Genomic DNA, 19,523 nt, shown 5'->3' on the forward strand with positions numbered 1-19,523 from the left:
ACTATGGTGGGAAGGTAACAGCGTTCCGTCTGCCTTTGGCGTCTAGTCATGCTGGCCACATGACCACGGAGACGTCCTCGGAGAAGCGCCAGCTCTTCGGCTTTGAAACGGAGATGAGCACCGGCCCCTAGAGTCGGAAACGACTAGCACGCATGTGCGGGGGAACCTTTACCTTTACCTTTTAAACAGGGTTAAACAAATTTCATCCATTCGGTTGCGTTGGGGGAGCACCTGTAACCAAGTCAATTGGCCTGCATTAGACACCCCAAGAAAAAGAACTACAAAGCCCAAGAAGCTGGGAAAGGCAATTTCCTATTGGCAATGCTAAGCACATTGGTTTGTGCTTAAATTGTAAGCTGCCCTGAGAAGGGCGGGATATAAATGGGATTAAAATAAAAAATAAAAATAAAAATAATTTTTTTTAACTACAATTCTTACTGCCAAGATTGGGCAGCGCATATCCCAAATATGTCGTAAGAGCAGATGGAATGCCAGGCAGTCATTTGCAGAGAAAGCAGAAAGGGACTTTGTGGTGTCTTTTGACTTAGTGTGATTGTGCCAGGCAGACAACAAATGGGTTGAGCATGTCATGGAAACAGGTGCTGAGGTGTCTATGGAGATTCTCAATCATCCAGGTCAGGGGTAGGCAACCTTGGCTCTTTTATGACTCGTGGACTTCAACTCCCAGAATTCCTGAGCCAGGTGATGGTTGTCCCAAAAGCGCTTTCCTCCCCCCACCCCCACCAAAAAAGGCAATTGGTCTTCCTTGGGCTTTTTTTTTCTTTGAAAACCTTTCATTTATCAGTTCTGAAGAAGTTTCTTGGAAGAGAAGTAAAATGTTTTCAAAGAAAAAAAACCCCAAGAAAGTCCAATTGCCTTTTGGAAGAAAAAGCACCTTTGGGACAGGTGTTGAGGTAATGCATCCCGTAACTCTGGATACCAAATTTCTGTTTCACCAGATCATTTTTTTTTAAAGTGGCATTTCAGTCCCAGCATTGTGCAGTCTTTGAATTTAATCAGGGATACATCGCTTTTTAGTTTGGGTTTTCTGAATGGTGAGAAAATTGATTTACTTACTTCCTCCTTTCAGCTGGAGACAAATGTCAACTAAGCTGCAAGTGTGGGCTTGCTCAAAATAACCGCCACATGTCCTTTCAAAAATCATCCTACCGAAACTAGTTTGTGAAATTGTTTGTAAGCCGATGTCGTGCAAAGGAAACGGTTTAGAAATCTGGAAGGATTGCGACAAAAAAAAAAATCCTGGACGATGTCTTTTTATGGAGTTTACAAAGTAGGCTGGTGAAGGCTTTGAAGACCACTAGTGAGACCACACCTGGAATACTGCAACCAATTTTGGTCACCATACCTCTAAAAAAAGATGTTGAGACTTTGGGAAAAGTTCAGAGAAGAGCAACTAAAATGATCAAAGGCCTGGAGACTGAAGAACGGCTGGGGGGACTTGGGTTTGGCTAGTGCTAGTCGAAAGAAAAGAAAAAATAGGGGAGACATGATAGCAGTGTTTCAGTATTTTGAGGAGCTGCCACAAAGAAGAGGGCATCAAATTATTCTCCAAAGCACCAGAGGGCAAGACAAGAAACAACGGTTGGAAACTGACCAAAGAGAGAAGCAACTTGGAATTAAGGAGAAACTTCCTGACAGTGAGGACAATCAACCAGTGGAACAGCTTGCCTCCAGAAATCGTGGGCGTTCCATCACTAGAGATTTTTAAGAAGAGGCTAGACAGTCATTTGTCTGAGATGGTGTAAGTTCTCCTGCTTGTGAAGGGGGCTGGACTAGAAGACCTCCAAGGTCCCTTCCACCTCTATTCTACAGTATATTAGAATATTCCTTTTAACGACCAAAAAGTGAGAAAAACTCAAATTCTGCCTCAACATAGGAATGATTTAAAAGTCAAGACTGTGGAGTGCAAAAAAGAAGGGCTATAAAGCTGGGCCTTCTGACCAGGGATAAACTATTTGCCTGATATTTCTGATAATTCCTAATGAATGTTCAGTAAAAAGTAAGATTTCTAGGTTGCATATAGATAAAAAAATATGGGGAGAAGAGGGCTTTTTCATTTGCAACTTTAAAAGAGGGTGAAAAGTTAATAATAATAATAAAGTTGGAAGGTCATTTAGTCCAACCCCCTGCTCAGGCAAGAAACCCTGTACCATTTCAAACAAATGGCTGTCCAATATATGTCTATATGTCTCTTAAATTTTGATTGAGAACGGTCCAGAGTTGGTTGAACAGTGGGCGGCTATATAAATGTTTTAAACAAACAAACAAACTGTATATCAGCTGACATTCACTGTGAGGCAGGTTGGTAAATCTCTGTTATTGTCGTTATTGTCTTTTTCTTTTCTTGTCTACTTTGATTTTTTTCCTTTTTCCTTCTGTATTTTTTTCTTGTTAAAGTTTAGCTTTTTACTATGTTTATTAAAAGTTTCAATAAAATTATTTAATAAAAAAGAAATCTGGAACGGTAGCAGTTATCTGCATTCTCTCAAGTCATTCTTGTACTCAAGAATAATTAAGTAAAAACAAATATTGCATCTTTTCTCTCTTCCTCGCTCTCTCTTTCTCAACATCATTCTTTTTTCAAATAATATTTGCTTTTAAAAGATTTTATAAGCCTGTGCCCTTTGGATTTTCAGAAGCACAATTTATAATTTAAAGAAAATGTTTCTTGATAAGGGAGATTTTATTTCCCCCACCTAACGTTTCCTAGAAATCTTATCCTTGTAAAATCAGGAATGTCTACAGTAAATGGGTCGGTCAACTATGGGTCAACTATGTCAGATGATCGTTGTAACCAAGGGGAAGCAAGTGTAGAAATTAGCATGAATGTGGATTAAACACAAAAGTGAGTGACCCCTACAAAAGAAGCATCTTGATGTGGTTTAGTGATACAAAGAAAACAAAATGAAGATAGAATTGAAAAGCAAATACGTACAGAAAGTTGATCAAGATGAAGGGGAAAACCAAGAATGTTAGAGGTGGCTAAACATATTGTGGCTTATTAATAAATGAGCAAACTATCTGTTGGGTGAACAGAAGGATACAAAGAAAAGTAGCAGATCCTTGCTTGAAGACGATGCAGTGATATTCTTTTTAATGCTCCCAACTAAATGAGAATCCCAATCAGTTTGAGACCTGATAAACTACTTGATAAATTCCAAGTTTATTGAAAACATAAACAACAGCATATGTTTCCCCCAACCCAACAACCCAACTCAAAATCAGTACAACAAGCTGCCCTTTCTAACACGTTTTTCTTTTTTTCACCAAGATAAGGTTCTAGGTTGGGCGGTTTCGAAAACCAACAGTAATCTCCTCCAGAGTCCACAACATAATGGAGAGAGACTCTAAAAATGTAGCAGAAGCATTTCCGCACACTGGTTTCGATCCTCTAGTTTGTGCAGAAGTGATTCCACTAGATTCAGAGAGTGTCGTTTGGAAGGGTTGGGACCTCACCCCTTGAAAACCTTTCGGACCTCTTCCAGTTCTTGGATGGGCTCCCATTTCTGATGGATTGTAAACAGCTGCCGCATAAGAGAAAAGATTTTAAAAGACAAAAGATTAACGAGCTTAGTGGTATTAGGGATTCCTCCCCCCCCTCCCCAAATATCACTCATATTAGCGTTTCACATTATAGAAGAGCCAAAGTAAAATAAGATTTTTTATTCCAGCCGAGATGGCAAAATGGACTGCTTTTGATTCGAGATAACAATTTGACTGCTTTTCTTTTGACGTGGGCACCATTTTTTGGACTTTCTGCTTGAGAAAGGTGAAAATGAAGCTCTGAGATTTGATGATTAGATACATTTTCACTATAGAAAGGTGGCGTATTGTTGGAGTTTAATAAATATACATTTTATTTTATGCTGTTGCCCAGTATTGATTTCAACTGGAACCTTTTAACAACACTAATCACAACTTATTGACAACCTACAATTCTAGTTATATATTAGCCAATATTATGAAGTATTAATAGCACTAAAAAGTTAATTTAGTTTTCTGTTACATATCTGTATGTTTCTTACTTGTTGACTCTAGATTCTTAATAATATAGTCCAGGACTTGTTACCCTATCAAGTTCATTACCTTTTGGGGTTGGGTAGGATCCACTTTTTCCCATGGTTCAGGATTGCGCCACCTATCAATACTAAAAGCAAAATGCAGCATTTATTAAGGATGAAATAAAAATAACCTCTGGCTAATTTAAAAGCAACGCAGTGGCTCAGTGGGTTAGGACGCTGAGCTTGTCGATCAGAAGGTCGGCAGTTTGGCGGGTCAAATCCCGAGTGCTGCGTAACAGAGTGAGTGCCTGTTACTCGTCCCAGCTTCTGCCAACCTAGCAGTTGGAAAGCACATAAAAATGCAAGTAGAAAAATAGGGACCACTCCGGTGGGAAGGTAACAGCATTCCGTGTGCCTTTGGCGTCTAGTCATGCCGGCCACATGACCACGACTAGCACGCATGTGCGGGGGAACCTTTACCTTTTACTAATTGCCAGTTTAATAAAACTGTATTTGAGCTGTTAAAAAAAAGACTCAACAGCACCATCTGATTTATTCTGAAGTTAGCATCATGGACTTCCACTGACTTTACTTCAGCTGAGTAAATTTAAAACTCAGGAAAGCTACTGATTTAAGTGTCAGTGCAAGAAAACAGTTCCTTGCGAGAGTAATATGGAAAATCTGCTTATATGCTGCTCAGCTACAGAAAGCAATTTTCTTTTATAGTAATCCGATTCTTCTTTAGTTGCATAATGAGAAAGTTCCGCATCCAACTCAAAGTAAAGCATTTTTAAACATTGTGGGTTTTAAAACCTAAACTCAGTTCTTGCTCAGCTTTATTCCTAACGTTCCACTAAAAAATAAATGAACACAGATACCAACACCCCCCAATTAAAATAGAAAACATTTTTAAATTAGAAGGAATTCTTTCAATTTCTGCATTAGAGGCTCTTTGAACTTTCCCTGAGAAAGACTCTTGTCAAAATTCCATTTCCTCCTTGAGAAAGAAAGCAAAAAGGGCGAAACATTTCTTTTCCCCAACCCTGTCTGATTTTTATTCCTTGTTACACAATTTCATAATCCTGTTAGCATCGTCAGTCCTGGGGGGGGAATGCTATTGTCTCTCATATCCTATTTGTCTTAGATTAAAAAAAAAGCAACAAAGCAAAGAACCAGATATGAATTAAAGAGAAGAACATTTTTTTTGGAGGGGGTGACTATAAAGAAATAGGTGCTGCTTACATTATATCTGATCTTCTCAAGGCTCTTATGCCGGTGTAAGCCATCCCACTCAGTGTGGTAGTCATGATCATAGCCAGAGGAATCAGCTGGAAGACACAAAGCATCAAACTACCTTTCTACTTTGGGAGAAAACAGGATTTTGTGAAGGACCTTTCTTCAACAACGTCTTTTCCCAATATTTCCTTGTCCCTGGAGGGTCTAGCAACTTCCCACCCCAGGATGCTTTGTACCTTGCTGCGCACGGACAATTTGATCCTCTGATGTGTCTAATGCCAAAGCCCAAAACTTACCCCTTTATGCTTGTTCAGATACCGGAAGATTAGCATGGTGTAAGCAGGTGCAACTCTGAGACAAGGAAAAAGAAAAAGTTCCCAAGTTACCTTGGGGAAGCATCCTTTGGGTACCACTCTGGGCAGGTGTTCCCTACTTCCTTCCAATTTACCATCCCTCCCTGGAATAAATTAAAGATCCCTCTTTTCTCCTCCATCACAACCACCTGGTTAAGTAGATCTGCAGAAAATTTCTGTGATACGCACTTCTCCTTTTATATACCGTTAACGCCCAAGGGTGCTGGATGTGTCCCAAGTCACGTAGCTCGGATGGGCAGTTCAGCCACCTACGGATGTCCTAGGAGCATTGCACAGAATGAGGGTGCTCCCTGCTGGGCATGTGAAGCAACGGTCAGTGGGTTGGGTTAGTTAGATAAAGTGAGATTGTGATGATGGAGTCTGGATGTAAGAGTCACTTTAGTGTAGTGATTAAGGCACCAGGATAACAACAACAACAGTAATAGTAATAGCAGCAGTAGTAGTAGTAAAATACAAAGACCTGCAAATAGAAGTAGAATGACTGTGGCAAAAGAAAGCAAAGGTAGTCCCAATTGTTTGGTCTAAAAGAGCCAGTTTGGTCTAGTGCAGGGGTAGGCAACCTCGGCTCTTTTATGACTCATGGACTTCAACTCCCAGAATTCCTGAGCCAGCCGGCTCAGGAAGTCTGGGAGTTGAAGTCCATGAGTCATAAAAGAGCTGAGGTTGCCTACCCCTGGTCTAGTGGCTAAAGTACCAGGCTAGAAAATGGGAGATTGTGAATTCAAGTCTTGCCTTAGCCATGAAAGCCAGCTGGGTGACTTTGGGCCAAGCACCAGGAGAGGATGAGTTCTAGTCCTGCCTTAGCCATGAAATCCAGCTGGGTGACTTTGGGCAAGTCACTGTCTCTCAGCCCAACTCACCTCACAGCCTTGTTTTTGTGAGGAAAATAGAAAGAGTGTGTTGGATATGTTCGCAGCCTTGAGTTATTTGTAAAAAATAAAATAAAGGCAGGCTACAAATACATAAATAAAAGAGCAACAGACACCTTTGGTGCAATCCCAAAACAACTGGAGCACCACTTGAACACCATCGGCACCGACAAAATCCCCACCAGTCAATTGTAAAAGGCAGCTTTACTCGGAACTGCTTACATCCTACAATGTTACCTGTTATGCCATCAAACAACAATATCTGCTTATCTCAGGTCAGGATGAAGGACACAATAGGTGGATAAATAGGCCAAATCCAATCTCAACATCTGGCTGACTGAGCCACCAACCGTATTTACACAATTTACACAAATAAAAGCAATTGATTAAATTTGTACTGCAAGAAGAGTTGATTTTCGGGGAGATCCATGCTCACCTTGGAGAAGGTGAGTGTTAGATGAGCTAAGGAAAGATTGTGGCTCTTATGAAGTACTTATTATTAGGTTTATTTTCAAATCCTATCTCGGGAATATCTATTGGTAGAAGCCTTCCCTTGCTAATTGCATCTAAATAAAGATACTACTGTATATCCGATGCGTAAGATGTACACCTGAGCCTGTTTGGAACATGGGCAGCTGCATAAAACTTTTAAATGAGAAAATAGAGGGGTGAAAGGCCTCTCAGATCTACAAAGATGGTAGTTTTAAGGAATTGCTTCAATACACAACCTCCACTGCCCTAACGTCACACTGTATTAAGAAAATGTAGAGCCAATTTTGGGGACAGTGTTATAACTTGTGAACTGCCTAGAGTCACCTAGTAGGGGATATGGGCAGCATCAAAATATAACAAACAAACAATTGGGAAAGGAAGGAGCAGACAAGGAAAAGGAGTTTCAGGCTCCTGTAAAACTGACAGAATGTTGACAGAAAACCTTCCGCATTTTCAGATGTTCAAAAAAAAAGGCTTTAAAATTTGGTTGTTAGAAAGGGCTGCATCTCTTAAGAGAAGGGTCATAGCAAATCAGGGCTAGCTGGCTGTACAAATGTATGGCAGTGAAAGCTGGACCATAAAAAAGGCTGAGCGCCGAAGAATTGAGGCCTTTGAACTATGGTGCTGGAGAAGACTCCTGCGAGTCCCTTGGACTGCAAGGCAATCAAACCGGTCTGTCCTAGAGGAGATCAACCCTGACTGCTCTTTAGAAGGCCAGATCCTGAAGCTGAAACTCAAATACTTTGGCCACCTAGTGAGAAGGAAGGACTCACTGGAGCCTAATGCTGGGAAAGGTTGTGGGCAAGAGAAGAAGGGGATGACAGAGAATGAGGTGGCTGGATGGAGTCACTGAAGCAGTAGGCGTGAGGCTAAATGGAGTCCAGAAGATGGTAGAGGACAGGAAGGCCTGGAGGAACGTTGTCCATGGGGTCACGATGGATCGGACATGACTTCGCAGCTAACAACAACAAATGCAATCATAGGACAAGAAGGGCACCACTTTGGGCCTGGCCTCTGGCAGCAGAGAGGATCAGGTTTGTCCAAAGTCCTCAAACCAGTTTGCTGAACTGTGGTTTATTGCAGGCAACATAACCTATCCCTTCCCAGAACTTGGCAAAGCAGCGAAGTGCAAAATATTTGCAAGGCCGCAACCAAGTTAAGCTGCCTCCTAGTCGGGGCCTGTGTGTCTGGGCTGCAATATGGCCAAAGAAGGCCTGTCTCTTTGAAGGATGCTGGAGGGGACCCTCAGCTGTGGACCAGGAAAAATGATACCGCAAGGGGGGGAGGTGGGGAGGAGGTCCCCTCTCTCACCTGTTGCCTGGTTGCAAGGGGAAGCCTGCAAGGCCCAACAAGTGGAATGAATGTACCTCCCACCCTTCCCCAGATCCATGTGCATCCTGTTTCAGTTGGATTTCCACATCCTGTTCACACAACACACTTCTCTAGTCACCTGGAACCTAGTGGTTGCATTCATATTACATGCTAAACTTAGATCTTCCCTTCCCTTCCCTTCCTTTTCGACTGCCACTTGTCTGAAATGGTATAGGGCAGGGGTAGGCAACCTTGGCTCTTTTATGACTCGTGGACTTCAACTCCCAGAATTCCTGAGTCAGCCTGGCTGGTTCAGGAATTCTGGGATTTGAAGTCCACCAGTCATAAAAGAGCCAAGGTTGCCTACTCCTGGTATAGGGTCTCCTGCTTGCGCACGGGATTGGACTATTAGTTGATCTACAAAGTCCTTTCCAACTCTTATTATTCTATTCTATTCTTTCCCTTTCCTTCCCCAAGTGCTTTTTTCTTGCTTAGCCTCCTTGCCCAGCCATGACTGGTGGGTCAGAGTTTCCTTGGCCCCCTCGGCTCCATTTTGTTGCCCACCCAGCTGGCCAAGCCCCCTTCTCACCCTGTTTCTGTCACTGTTAAGGCCTTTCTTGGTATGGCCCGTGAGATGGAGGACAAGGAAGGCGACCTCTCACTTGTCTGTCTTGCTTTGCTAGCTTCTAGTGGAGAGATGCCTCTTCTCCCCACAAGTCAAACCCCGGAGAATGACAGGAAGAAGGCAGCAGTCTGAACACAAAGGGGGAAAGTCCGTTAGAAGCAGTTGGTTCTCCCTTCCTTCCTTCCATCCATCCATCGCAGCTCCCCCCAACTCTGTCATGAGAATATGGGGCCTACTCGTTGGGGCAGTTTTATTTTTAAATTAGCCCTAGCTAGCACATCATAGTAAATAGATGACAGTGATAAAGAACTGAAATTCTACGGCTGTAAATAATTGTGTACCATCAAGCTGCTGTTGGTTCTGTGACCGTATTGGTGAATCTGTCCCTAACTTCGCCCTTCAGATCTTTCGGTGGTGCACTGATCGCCATGGTAACTGAATCTCTCCACCTTCTTGCTGGTCATCCTCTTCTTCTCTTTTCTTCCACATATGGCAATAACAGTTGCCTATAAACAAGGCATTTTGCCTGGCTAATCAATTACATCTTAACCGCAAAATTGATGAACTAGCTAAGAATCCCTCAAAAAGATATAAGACCTTTCATTCAGTAACTTATTTTATGGAATAACAGAACTCAGTCATACAAACTTACAGAAATACTGAAATGGTCCAGTATTTTTATATATATATATATATATATATATAACGAGACTTATACATCACACAAAGCAAGAATATACTTTATTTTGTTTGGGCTTAGTATGTTGTCTGAACTCAACCATTACTGTTTGTAGCATGTTGTAGGGACTCAGCAAATTCTGCCTTTTTTCAATGATTCATGATTTGTTCCGAATCAAAATCTGAATGGCATTTAGAAATATTGGGTGAATAGAGAATTACCTAATCCTAAGAATTGTGAGAGTCCATTCAGTGCCTAACAATTCCCACAATACTGACGGTCACTACAGTGTTTGCCCAAGTTTGGTTCAGCACTCTGTGAACAGGATATAACCTGTGATACATAAATCATGATTTCTAGTTTAATATGTAATGCAAACTGTCAGTATGTTTGTTGCCTGGTTTAACTTTTTATGGTTTAATACCGAACTATGAACTATAGCTTACAAGCCACCATGGCTGCATTCCATTATATGCTAAGCCAAAATATAACATTTATGCCAGCTCAAGATAAGAATCTAGTCAGTGACTTTAATAAACTTCCCTCCAGGTGTAAAGTAAGTGGTAATTCAGTCTGTCCATTCTTGACAGTGAAAAACAGGGGAATCAAATTTCAGTCAAAGAGAAACAGTGGTGCACACATTGAATAATTCTGGAGAAGCTGGATAAAATATTTAAAATAAATACATTCAGCCATTCAGGCTAGCCTCCCTTCATTATTCCATCCTCTTTTTTTTACATATCTGTCAACTTATTTTTCAAGGTGAACATATCTGCGTATTGGTATACAGTCATTGTGCAAATTATATCACTGAATTCTAAATAGATTTTCATAAAATTGCAATTCTTTGTGAGTTAATGAGGGCTTTATGGTCTCCAGGGATTTTTCAAAATGTTTATGTTTCACAGCTGTGGCTTCAACTTGGTTCTCTTGCAATGCTAGCAAAGCAGCCTAAGGGGGGGGGGAAACATAAAAATAGGAAAGACACTTGTTATAAATGAAATATAAGTCATCCTCATACATAAATACATACACATGTATAGGTAGTCCTTCGACTTGCTGAATCTGGCTCCCCCATTGACTTTACGTCTCAGAAGGTTGCAAAAGGGGATCACACGACCTCAATGGTTGCAAGTGTGAAAGAAGATCATAAGTCCCCTTTTTCAATGCCATAAGTTTGGTCACTAAACGAACTGCTGTCAAGTCAAGGACTACCTGTACACACACACACACACACACACACACACACACACACACACACACAAATGACAGTTTACTAGTCTGTCCCCCACTTTCTTTGAATCTTGTCACTGAGGCATGATCAATTAGAAAGTGACTTACTTCCTTACAGAGATTTGCAAGATCAGCTCCAGAAAACATATTAGTTTGGCTTGCTATGTCCGCTAGAGAGACATCAGAGTCGACTGGAATTTTGTCCGTGCAGATTTTCAAAACTAAAAGCCTTCCCTATTTTGAAACAGCAAGAAAGAGGCAGAGTTTTGTTATTTTGTTTTTTGAATAACTTTACGCAGAGGTCTGCAACCTTGACAAAATTAAGATTTGTGGACTTCAGCCATAATTCCTCAGCCAGCTATGCTGAAGTCCACAAGTCTTAAAAGTTGTCACGGTTGCAGACCCTTGCTTTATAGGCTGTGATGTACACACTCTTAAAAGCAAAGTCCCCCCCCCACTCCCCCTAGTTAAAAAAGTAACTATTCATGCAGTGTTCGTTAAGCATATGGGTTGCATGGATTAGACCCAGATTACAGTGTACAAAACTATATTTTCCTTAATGATGGTCTGTTGAAAGGATGAGAGAGTCACACATCTCAGTAAGCCAAATGCCTTTGATTTGTTGTTGCTTAGTGGCTTTAGTCACTATGTTCTGTAAACTAGTGTCTATCACAGCTTATCTGATTATGTCAATCTAGCCAGTATTGACTCCAATAAGTACAATTAAATAAACCACAGTTTAAGATGATGTAGAAGCCCAGCCAGTATCTTTCAAGGGAAAGCTGTATATATATGTTTAGTATATATTCATAATTCTTATGTAACGCTGACTGAGGAATTCTGGGAGTTGAAGTCCACAAGTCACAAAAGGGCCAAGTTTGAAGACCCCTGATCTACAGTTTTATGCCATACCTTCTCATCCGGTGGTGGAACATAGATGATCTTGTCTAAGCGTCCCGGACGTAACAAGGCATCATCCAGCCGGTCTGGTCTATTTGTTGCAGCGACAACTATGACGTCTTTGTTAAAAACTTCCTGAAGTTCTAACTAGTAAGTTGAGAGAAATGAAGAACTGTTAGCCATTTAACTGCAGTATTTAAACCATTTTGCCTTTCCTTGGCTGAAGATAGCCCACGAACAATGCTTCATACTTTATTTCAGCTAAGGAAACAGAGGCAAAAAAGAAGTTTATCCTGTCCCATTCAACAGGGTGTAATTATGTGATCTTATAAAGGTAGTCCTTGACTTATCGAGCTCAGAATAAACATTGCTAAGTGACTTGTTAAGTGAATTTTGGCCCGTTTTATGACCTTTCTTGCCACAATTGTTAAGTGAATAATTGTAGTTGTGAAGTTAGTAACACGGCTGTTAAGTCAACCTGGCTTCCCCATTGACTTTGCTTGTCAGAAGGTCGCAAAAGGGGACCACATGGTCCCGGGACAATGCAACTGTCATAAGAACGTCAGTTGCCAAGCATCTGAATTTTGATCATGTGACCATGGGGATGCTGCAAGTCTGAAAAACAGTAATCGTTCACTTTTTTCCAGTCCTGTCGTAACTGCGAACAGTCGCTAAATGAATAGTTGTAAATTGAGGACCAACCTTAAGAGAGGAATTACAGAATCACCTTAAGTAAAAAAATCCAGTTGTTGTGCCTATCTGTATACCTCTTTATCACTTTCAGCTGAATCTTGATCCTCACGTTCCATCTTTGCTTTATTTCCTCTTCGCTCAGTTAATTTGACTCCGATGCCATCCAACTCATTGAGGAGGACAGAAAGAACTCTCTCCTGGACTCCACACCCAGTTTTAATTCCTGATCGGGATCCCAAGATGGCATCAATTTCATCCAGGAAAACGATGGCTGGAGTATTTGCTCTTGCCTGACGAAATACCTTGGAGGGGAAAAAAACCAGACAGAAAAGAATCAAATAAGCAAGCCTATTAGGTTTATCAGCTGTGAAATAAACAACAAAACTACACAAAAGTAGTCCTCAAATTACAACAGTTCTTTTAGAATATAATAATAATAATAATAATAGTAATAGTAATAATAATAATAATAATAATAATAAAGTTGGAAGGGACCTTGGAGGTCATTTAGTCCAACCCCCTGCTCAGGAAGGAAACCCTATACCATTTCAGACAAATGGCTGTCCAGTCTCTTCTGAAAAACTTCCAGTGTTGGAGCATTCACAACTTCTGGAGGCAGGGTGTTCCACTGGTTAATTGTTCCAAATGTCAGGAAATTCCTTCTTAGTTCTAGGTTGCTTCTCTCCTTGACTAGTTTCCATCCATTATGTGACTGTTCAAAGTTACAAGGGCACTGGAAAAAGTGACTTATGACCGTTTTTCACACAACCTTTGCAGCATCCCCACGATCATGTGATCAAAATTCAGACGATTGGCCACTGACTCATATTTGTGACGGTTGCAGTGTCCCGGAGTCATGTGATCCCCTTTGGCGACCTTTTGGCCAGCAAAATCAATGAGGAAGCCAGGTCCCCTTAGCAACCGTTCTAATAACTTAACAACTGCTGCGATTCACGGAACAACTGTGGCAAGGAAGATCGTAAAAGGGGTCACAACTCAAACTTAACAAATGTCTCACTTAACCACAGAAATGTTGGACTCAGTTGTGGTCGTAAGTCGAGGACCACCTGTACTTTTCAGTCCCCGTTTGAACAAAAACCACACCTGAGACAAAATCTTCTCCGACTCTCCAACCAAAGGGGAGAAGAGATCAGCTCCGTTCACAGCCAGAAAGGAACAATGAGAGCAAGACGCGGCTGCTTTCACGAGCATCGTTTTGGCACACCCGGGTGGTCCATAGAGAAGGATGCCCTTTGGGCGGGCCAGCCCCATCCGGACAAAGGCTTCTGGGAATTTCATTGGCCATTCGATGCTCTACAAATAATTAAAAGAACAGAACCTGCCATGAATTTCTCGTGGCGCATAATCCTGCAAGGCAAATTCACCTTCCAACCGGTTTTAGGAACAATTGACAATTACCTGGATTCACACAGATCATGATGAATTCTAAACCATGGTTTTTGGGACTGGGCTGGCGCACATCATACGGTGGCCCATCAAGATGTGTCGAACCTCTTGTTGTTCTGAATTTTGGTCCGCTTTGTGAGCAGAACAACTTTATTTTTAAAACAAAAACTTATAACCCGATCACCCCACTTAAAAATTATTACGGCATGGACATGGGAGCAAAATTTGGACATTTGCCAACCAACTAGTATTTATGACCATGTGATCACCATCTGTGACCTTCCAACAAGAAAGATCAATGGGGGGGGGGTCAGATGGATTCACTTAACGACCATTTGATTGACTTAATTACAGTGATTCACTTAGCAGCCAGGTTGGCTTTATCCAAATGTACTAAATAAATATGAAAATCTTTGCCTCTTTGCAGACCAGCCATAAAATATTCTTCCTTTCAGACTCTGTAAGTCTACCTGTTTTAATTTCAATTTCACATCTTCAAGGCCACCAATCCGATCCCAAGAGACGGGCTTGAAGTCTGTTAGCCCAATTCCGCTTCGGAAAGACGATGGCTGAATCTTCTTCAGGGCCTCGTGAAAGTCTGACATCTCAATAGGGAGAATTGAATCCTGAAGACAAAAGCAGACAGAAGTAGGATAATCTAATTCACTTTGAGCAACAGAAGAAAGCTACTAACTTGCCAACGATCCCATTAACCTAGAATTAGTTGATAATCTGGGCAAATCACAGGTTTACATCTGCTTCTCCAGGAAAATAGATTCCATTCCACTGATGTAATGGAAGCTTGCGACAACATGGAAACCTGCCTTGCTAAAATCACCGGGCAAATTTCTGAGGGTTTACAGCAATATCATAGGGAGAAGAAAGAATGGTGGAGCTGAAAAACAAGAAAACCAGGCTAGCTACTTGTCTGTGGAGATTCTCAATCATCCAGGTCATGGTTACCCCAAAGGTCCTTTTTCACAAGGCAAGTAGACTTTCTTGCTTTTCGTTGAAGACATTTCGCTTCAAGAAGCGAAACCTCTTGAAAGAAAAACAAGAAAAGTCCACTTGCTTTGTGAAAAAAGCACCTTTGGGACAGACTAGACATTGTATAGGGACGCGGTGGCTCAGTGGGTTAGGACGCTGAGCCTGTCGATCAGAAGGTCGGCAGTTTGGCGGGTCGAATCCCGAGTGCCGCGTAACAGAGTGAGCGCCTGTTACTCGTCCCAGCTTCTGCCAACCTAGCAGTTCGAAAGCACGTAAAAATGCAAGTAGAAAAATAGGGACCACTCCGGTGGGAAGGTAACAGCGTTCTGTGCGCTTTTGACGTCTAGTCATGCCGGCCACATGACCACGGAGACGTCCTCGGACAAGCGCTGGCTCTTCGGCTTTGAAACGGAGATGAGCACCGGCCCCTAGAGTCGGAAACGACTAGCACACATGTGCGGGGGAACCTTTACCTTTACCTAGACATTGTATGGAAAAAGTCAAGATAGGCTGGATTCCCCTAATATGCCATACCAGGTGTGTCAAACTGCCGGCCTGTGGGCTGGATGCAACATAGCAAAACTGCACCCACCCCATTGCCGGCAATGGAAAAATAGTTTTGATACGTCGCGACACATCACATGACGTTGCGAGTTTGACACCCCGAGCTATACCATAGAACAGGGGTCCCCAACCCCCCAGTTCACGGACCAGCACCGGTCCGTGGTATGCCAGCCAGCCGGTCCATGCAAACAAGCAAAGCGGAATGCAGGCAGCAAGCGAAACCACGCCCCCTGCAGTCTGCGGAAAAAAACCTCTCTCCACGGAACTGGTCCCTGGTGCCTGAAATGTTGGGGACCTCTGCCATGGCACATGGTTTACAAACCACCATGGCAGGATTCACCCATTATGCCAAACCAAAACCAAATAATGCCTTTATGCAATGTATGAACACATCCTCAGTGTAAACAGTTGGGACTGCCCTTCTGAGCATCAGTAGAAGTAACCAAGGGAAGATCAGGCATTCAGTATCCTGTAGATCAGAGGTCCCCAACCTTTTAGGCATCAGGGACCGGTTCCATGGACCACAAGGTGCGTGGTTTTGTGTGCTGCCTGCATCCCTCGGATGGGGCTGTTTGTTTGTGCGGACCGGTTGCTGGCATGTTGTGGCCCGGTACTGGTCCATGGACCGGGGGTTGGGGACCCCCGCTGTAGATGAGACCAGCCATGTTGGCCAGAGTTTAGAGAGAGACTGAAATCCAACACATCTGGATATCAGCAGCTGGGAAGGCCAAGTTAATTCACAACAGAACGATCCGGGTAGAAGAGGAAATGGGCCACACGGAGAAATGCGAAAGAGCTCCTTACTGTGCAATTACGAAACAGGGCTTGCATTGCGGCCTCTCTGCAGAGCGATGTCAGGTCGGCCCCAACAAAACCTGGTGTCATTTCTGCCAGTTCTAGCAAATTAATGTTGTCTGATACAGGCATGCCAGAAGTAATCAGCTGCAGAATAGACTTCCTTTGCTTCAGAGTTGGGCTCCCGATGATAATCTAAAGCAAGGATGGAAAACATGGGCATTTTGTTAATTCTAGCACGCACAAAGGTTTGTTAAAGGGCAAAGTAGAGCTTAATCTGAACCAGATCTCAAAAGGCCCATGAGGATAAAGGCTGTCTCAAAACAAGAATCGATGTGCACTTCCTTTCATTATAAGCGTTGTACATATTACTCATTTAGATGGGATATCAAGTGGTACTTTCATTCAGAGTGATGGCCTCCAACAGACACAATTGGCAGCATGTCTATGGAGATGGTTGGAAACTGATCAAAGAGAGAAGCAACCTGGAATTAAGCAGAAATTTCCTGACAGTGAGGACAATCAACTAGTGGAACTCCTTGCCTCCAGAGGTTGTGGGCGCTCAATTACTGGAGGTTTTTAAGAAGAGTCTAGACAGTCATTTGTCTGAGATGGTATAGGTTCTCCTGCTTGAGCGGGGGGCTGGAGTAGAAGACCTCCAAGATCTTATTCTATTCTATTCTGTTCTATTCTGCAGCTCAACTCACATGTAGCAGGCCGGTGCACGTGTACGCATGCAGCTCAGCTTGCAGAGGTTGAGCTGTGCATGGATATGCATGTGTTCTGGCCCGCTGCTCACATGGCCCAGTTCCCCTCTCCCTTCCCCAAAGTACTGTTATAACTTTGAATGATCGCTAAAGGAACTGTGGTAAATTGAGGGCTACCTGTACACAGCCTACGACTTTTTCTAACCATCTCCATGAAGCACCAACCAGTTGCCTGAAGGATTGAAGGCACAACTATCAGTTACCTCCTGATCAAATCTGCCTGGTCTCCTCAACGCAGGGTCCAGGGAATCTGGCCTGTTTGTTGCCCCTACAATGACAAGGCCATCTCTTTGGCTAAATCCATCTATAAGAGTTAGCAGCTGAGCCACCAGGCGATGCTCAGGGGCATGACCTGTAGCTCCCCGCCTGGGGCACAACGAATCCATCTCGTCAATGAAGAGGACAGTGGGCCCTTCGCTGGAGAGGTCTCTGGCTTGCTCAAAGACTCGCCGTAAGTTCTCCTCACTTTCGCCGGGCCGTGAACCATAGACAACAGGCCCATTGAGGCTCACCAGACAGGCTCCGACTTCTCCAGTCACCGCCTTAACCAGGAGTGTCTTGCCAACCCCCGGCGGGCCCACCAAAAGAACTCCCTTTGGGACCGACAGGTTTAATTTTTTGAAGCTGTTTGGAAAACGCAGGGGCAGTTCAATCATTTCTTTGAAAGCCTGGCTGGCTTCCTCCAAGCCAGCCACCTGGGGTTTTGAACCATCCCCCATCAGCCGGCTGTATCTGTCCAAGGTAATCGTCTCCTTAATGTTGATGTTGGTTTGGGGGGTGATCAGGCCAGCTCTTTCCGGGCCAGAGGGTCCCACAGACAATATTTCGACGCACTCCACGGGGTTGCCCAGAATTGGGGGGAAAGTCACGACATGTTGGCAGGCCACACATGCCTTCCTCAAAAGCTCTCGCACCACTTCCTGAAGCCCCGTTTCAGGAAGAGCTCTTTTTGAGGCCTGGCTTTTAAAGACGACTCGGACCGTCACATGTCTGAGCTTGGGGCAGGCCACCAGCTCCAGCTGGTCCATGCTCGCGGTCTGCCTTTGCAGCTGACTCTCGGTTAATCCCCAAGTCCTGCATTTGAGGTCGAACTGCAGGTAGCCGTCAGCGGAATCGTGCCTCGGCCAGGCCGTGCACAAGCAACAGCCACCTGGCAAGGTGATCTTGATCAGAGAGCCCAGTTTAGCACCTAGCAAGGCGAACGCGGCGGGGCCAAGCCTGCACCGCTGGGTGCCCTCGTCTTCTGGATCCGGTGGAAGCAGCTTTAACAAAGCCATCTTCTGAGACAGGCACGGATCAGGCAGCAGGGCAGGTCCCTGAATAATCTGCAAAAAAAGGTAAACAATACTCCAATCAAGGAACTTCCAACTCAGACAAACAACCCAACAATAAGCAACAGCCTAAACAAGGAACCACCAAGAAGACTCCCCCACAAACACTGACAGCAGGGCAAACCACTTGTATATATATAAAAAGGAAAAATGTCTTCATGACCCCGAGTTGGGTCATGAAACGTCTGCAAGAAATTAAGGCTGCGTATTAAATGTGTATGTTGCTGGCTCCCGATGACTTTAGCCCAGGGCTGTAGTCAAGACTGGAAAGATGAAAGCACAGTTTGAGGAAGGCAGAGGCTATCCACATCTGTGTTAATTAATTATATTTAGGTACATTTAGGTATATTAGGTGCTTCATACAGTATTAACCTTGTGAACTCTAAAGCTTCCTCCTTCCGTTATGTATTCAAGATGGACAGTGATTAATATTTATATGATACTTATGTGTAAGGGTGTAGGTCTATATACATACGTTGCATAGAGTATGTTTAAATGTGTGTTATGTATGTGAACACTTTGAGAGCAAGCAACTAAATTTCAGTTTTAATGTGTGCCATTGTGCCCACAGTATATAAAAAAATGACAATAAAGGTTATCCATCCATCTATCCATCTATTTGCTAGAATCCTAAATAGTAATCATTTGTTATATGGTCAGTTTTAAGTCAGAAGATAATACAATTAGATTAGATCAATGGCACTACTCCTTTGAAAAGTACTCAGATCTATGCTGCTGTAAATATAAAAGTAATCAACTATACTTGGTTACATCACTCTATTTGTGTCTGCTTGTGTATATATAATATGGTTATAAATGATCTATCATCTATTTATTGTCTGTCTGCCTGCCTGCCTGCCTACCTACCTAGTTATCTGCAAGAAATCATTCCAGGTAGTGCCCCAGGAATAGGGCTTGGTTAGAAGAAACAAGAACACCAGCCAGGACAGAGCAGCTTTGGGGCACTTCAGCAGCAAAGTTGCATTCCTACAACAGAGTGAACTCCATCATATACTGGAATGTGTGAATGCAGGAAACTGTCTTAAGGTAGTAATAATAATAATAATAAAGTTGGAAGGGACCTTGGAGGTCATTTAGTCCAACCCCCTGCTCAGGCAGGAAACCCTATACCATTTGAGGCAAATGGCTGTCCAGTCTCTTCTTAAAAACCTCCAGTGTTGGAGCATTCACCACCTCTGGAGGCAGGTTGTTCCACTGGTTAATTGTTCTAACTGTTC

General features: G+C 43.0%; 2 protein-coding genes across 2 annotated transcripts; both read right to left on the minus strand.

Annotated features, from left to right (window-relative positions):
• Positions 1-3,165: 3,165 nt before the first annotated feature.
• Positions 3,166-8,911, minus strand: LOC310645507 (normal mucosa of esophagus-specific gene 1 protein). The gene is made up of 5 exons (XM_083371294.1): positions 8,894-8,911; positions 5,555-5,609; positions 5,265-5,350; positions 4,108-4,168; positions 3,166-3,545 (listed from the first exon to the last, which is right to left on the minus strand). The coding sequence occupies exons 2-5, from the start codon at positions 5,588-5,590 to the stop codon at positions 3,474-3,476; spliced, it is 255 nt and encodes an 84-aa protein (XP_083227420.1). The 5' UTR covers positions 5,591-5,609; positions 8,894-8,911; the 3' UTR covers positions 3,166-3,473.
• A 657-nt stretch (positions 8,912-9,568) lies between these two features.
• AFG2B (AFG2 AAA ATPase homolog B) lies at positions 9,569-18,267 on the minus strand. The gene is made up of 8 exons (XM_083371295.1): positions 17,158-18,267; positions 16,197-16,382; positions 14,312-14,467; positions 13,539-13,748; positions 12,509-12,736; positions 11,754-11,888; positions 10,950-11,075; positions 9,569-10,559 (listed from the first exon to the last, which is right to left on the minus strand). Exons 1-8 carry the CDS (start codon positions 18,229-18,231, stop codon positions 10,416-10,418), a joined length of 2,259 nt encoding a protein of 752 aa, XP_083227421.1. The 5' UTR covers positions 18,232-18,267; the 3' UTR covers positions 9,569-10,415.
• Between the last annotated feature and the right edge of the window lie 1,256 nt (positions 18,268-19,523).

Source organism: Vipera ursinii (genome assembly GCF_947247035.1).
Source record: "Vipera ursinii genome assembly, chromosome: 11".
Taxonomy (NCBI): domain Eukaryota; kingdom Metazoa; phylum Chordata; class Lepidosauria; order Squamata; family Viperidae; genus Vipera; species Vipera ursinii.

Bases quoted from the DNA above. Each gene is read 5' to 3' on its own strand.
- AFG2B (XM_083371295.1), bottom strand. From the start codon at position 18,231: ATGGCTTTGTTAAAGCTGCTTCCACCGGATCCAGAAGACGAGGGCACC. The intron at 16,383-17,157 runs GTAACTGATAGT...TCCTTGCTTTAG, and splicing joins CAGGCAGATTTGATCAGGAG to ATTATCATCGGGAGCCCAAC. The intron at 12,737-13,538 runs GTGTGGTTTTTG...TTCCCCTCCAAG, and splicing joins CGGAGAAGATTTTGTCTCAG to GTATTTCGTCAGGCAAGAGC.
- LOC310645507 (XM_083371294.1), bottom strand. From the start codon at position 5,590: ATGCTAATCTTCCGGTATCTGAACAAGCATAAAGGG. The intron at 4,169-5,264 runs GTAAGCAGCACC...TTTTGCTTTTAG, and splicing joins TTGAGAAGATCAGATATAAT to TATTGATAGGTGGCGCAATC. The intron at 3,546-4,107 runs GTAATGAACTTG...CTTATGCGGCAG, and splicing joins ATCCTACCCAACCCCAAAAG to CTGTTTACAATCCATCAGAA.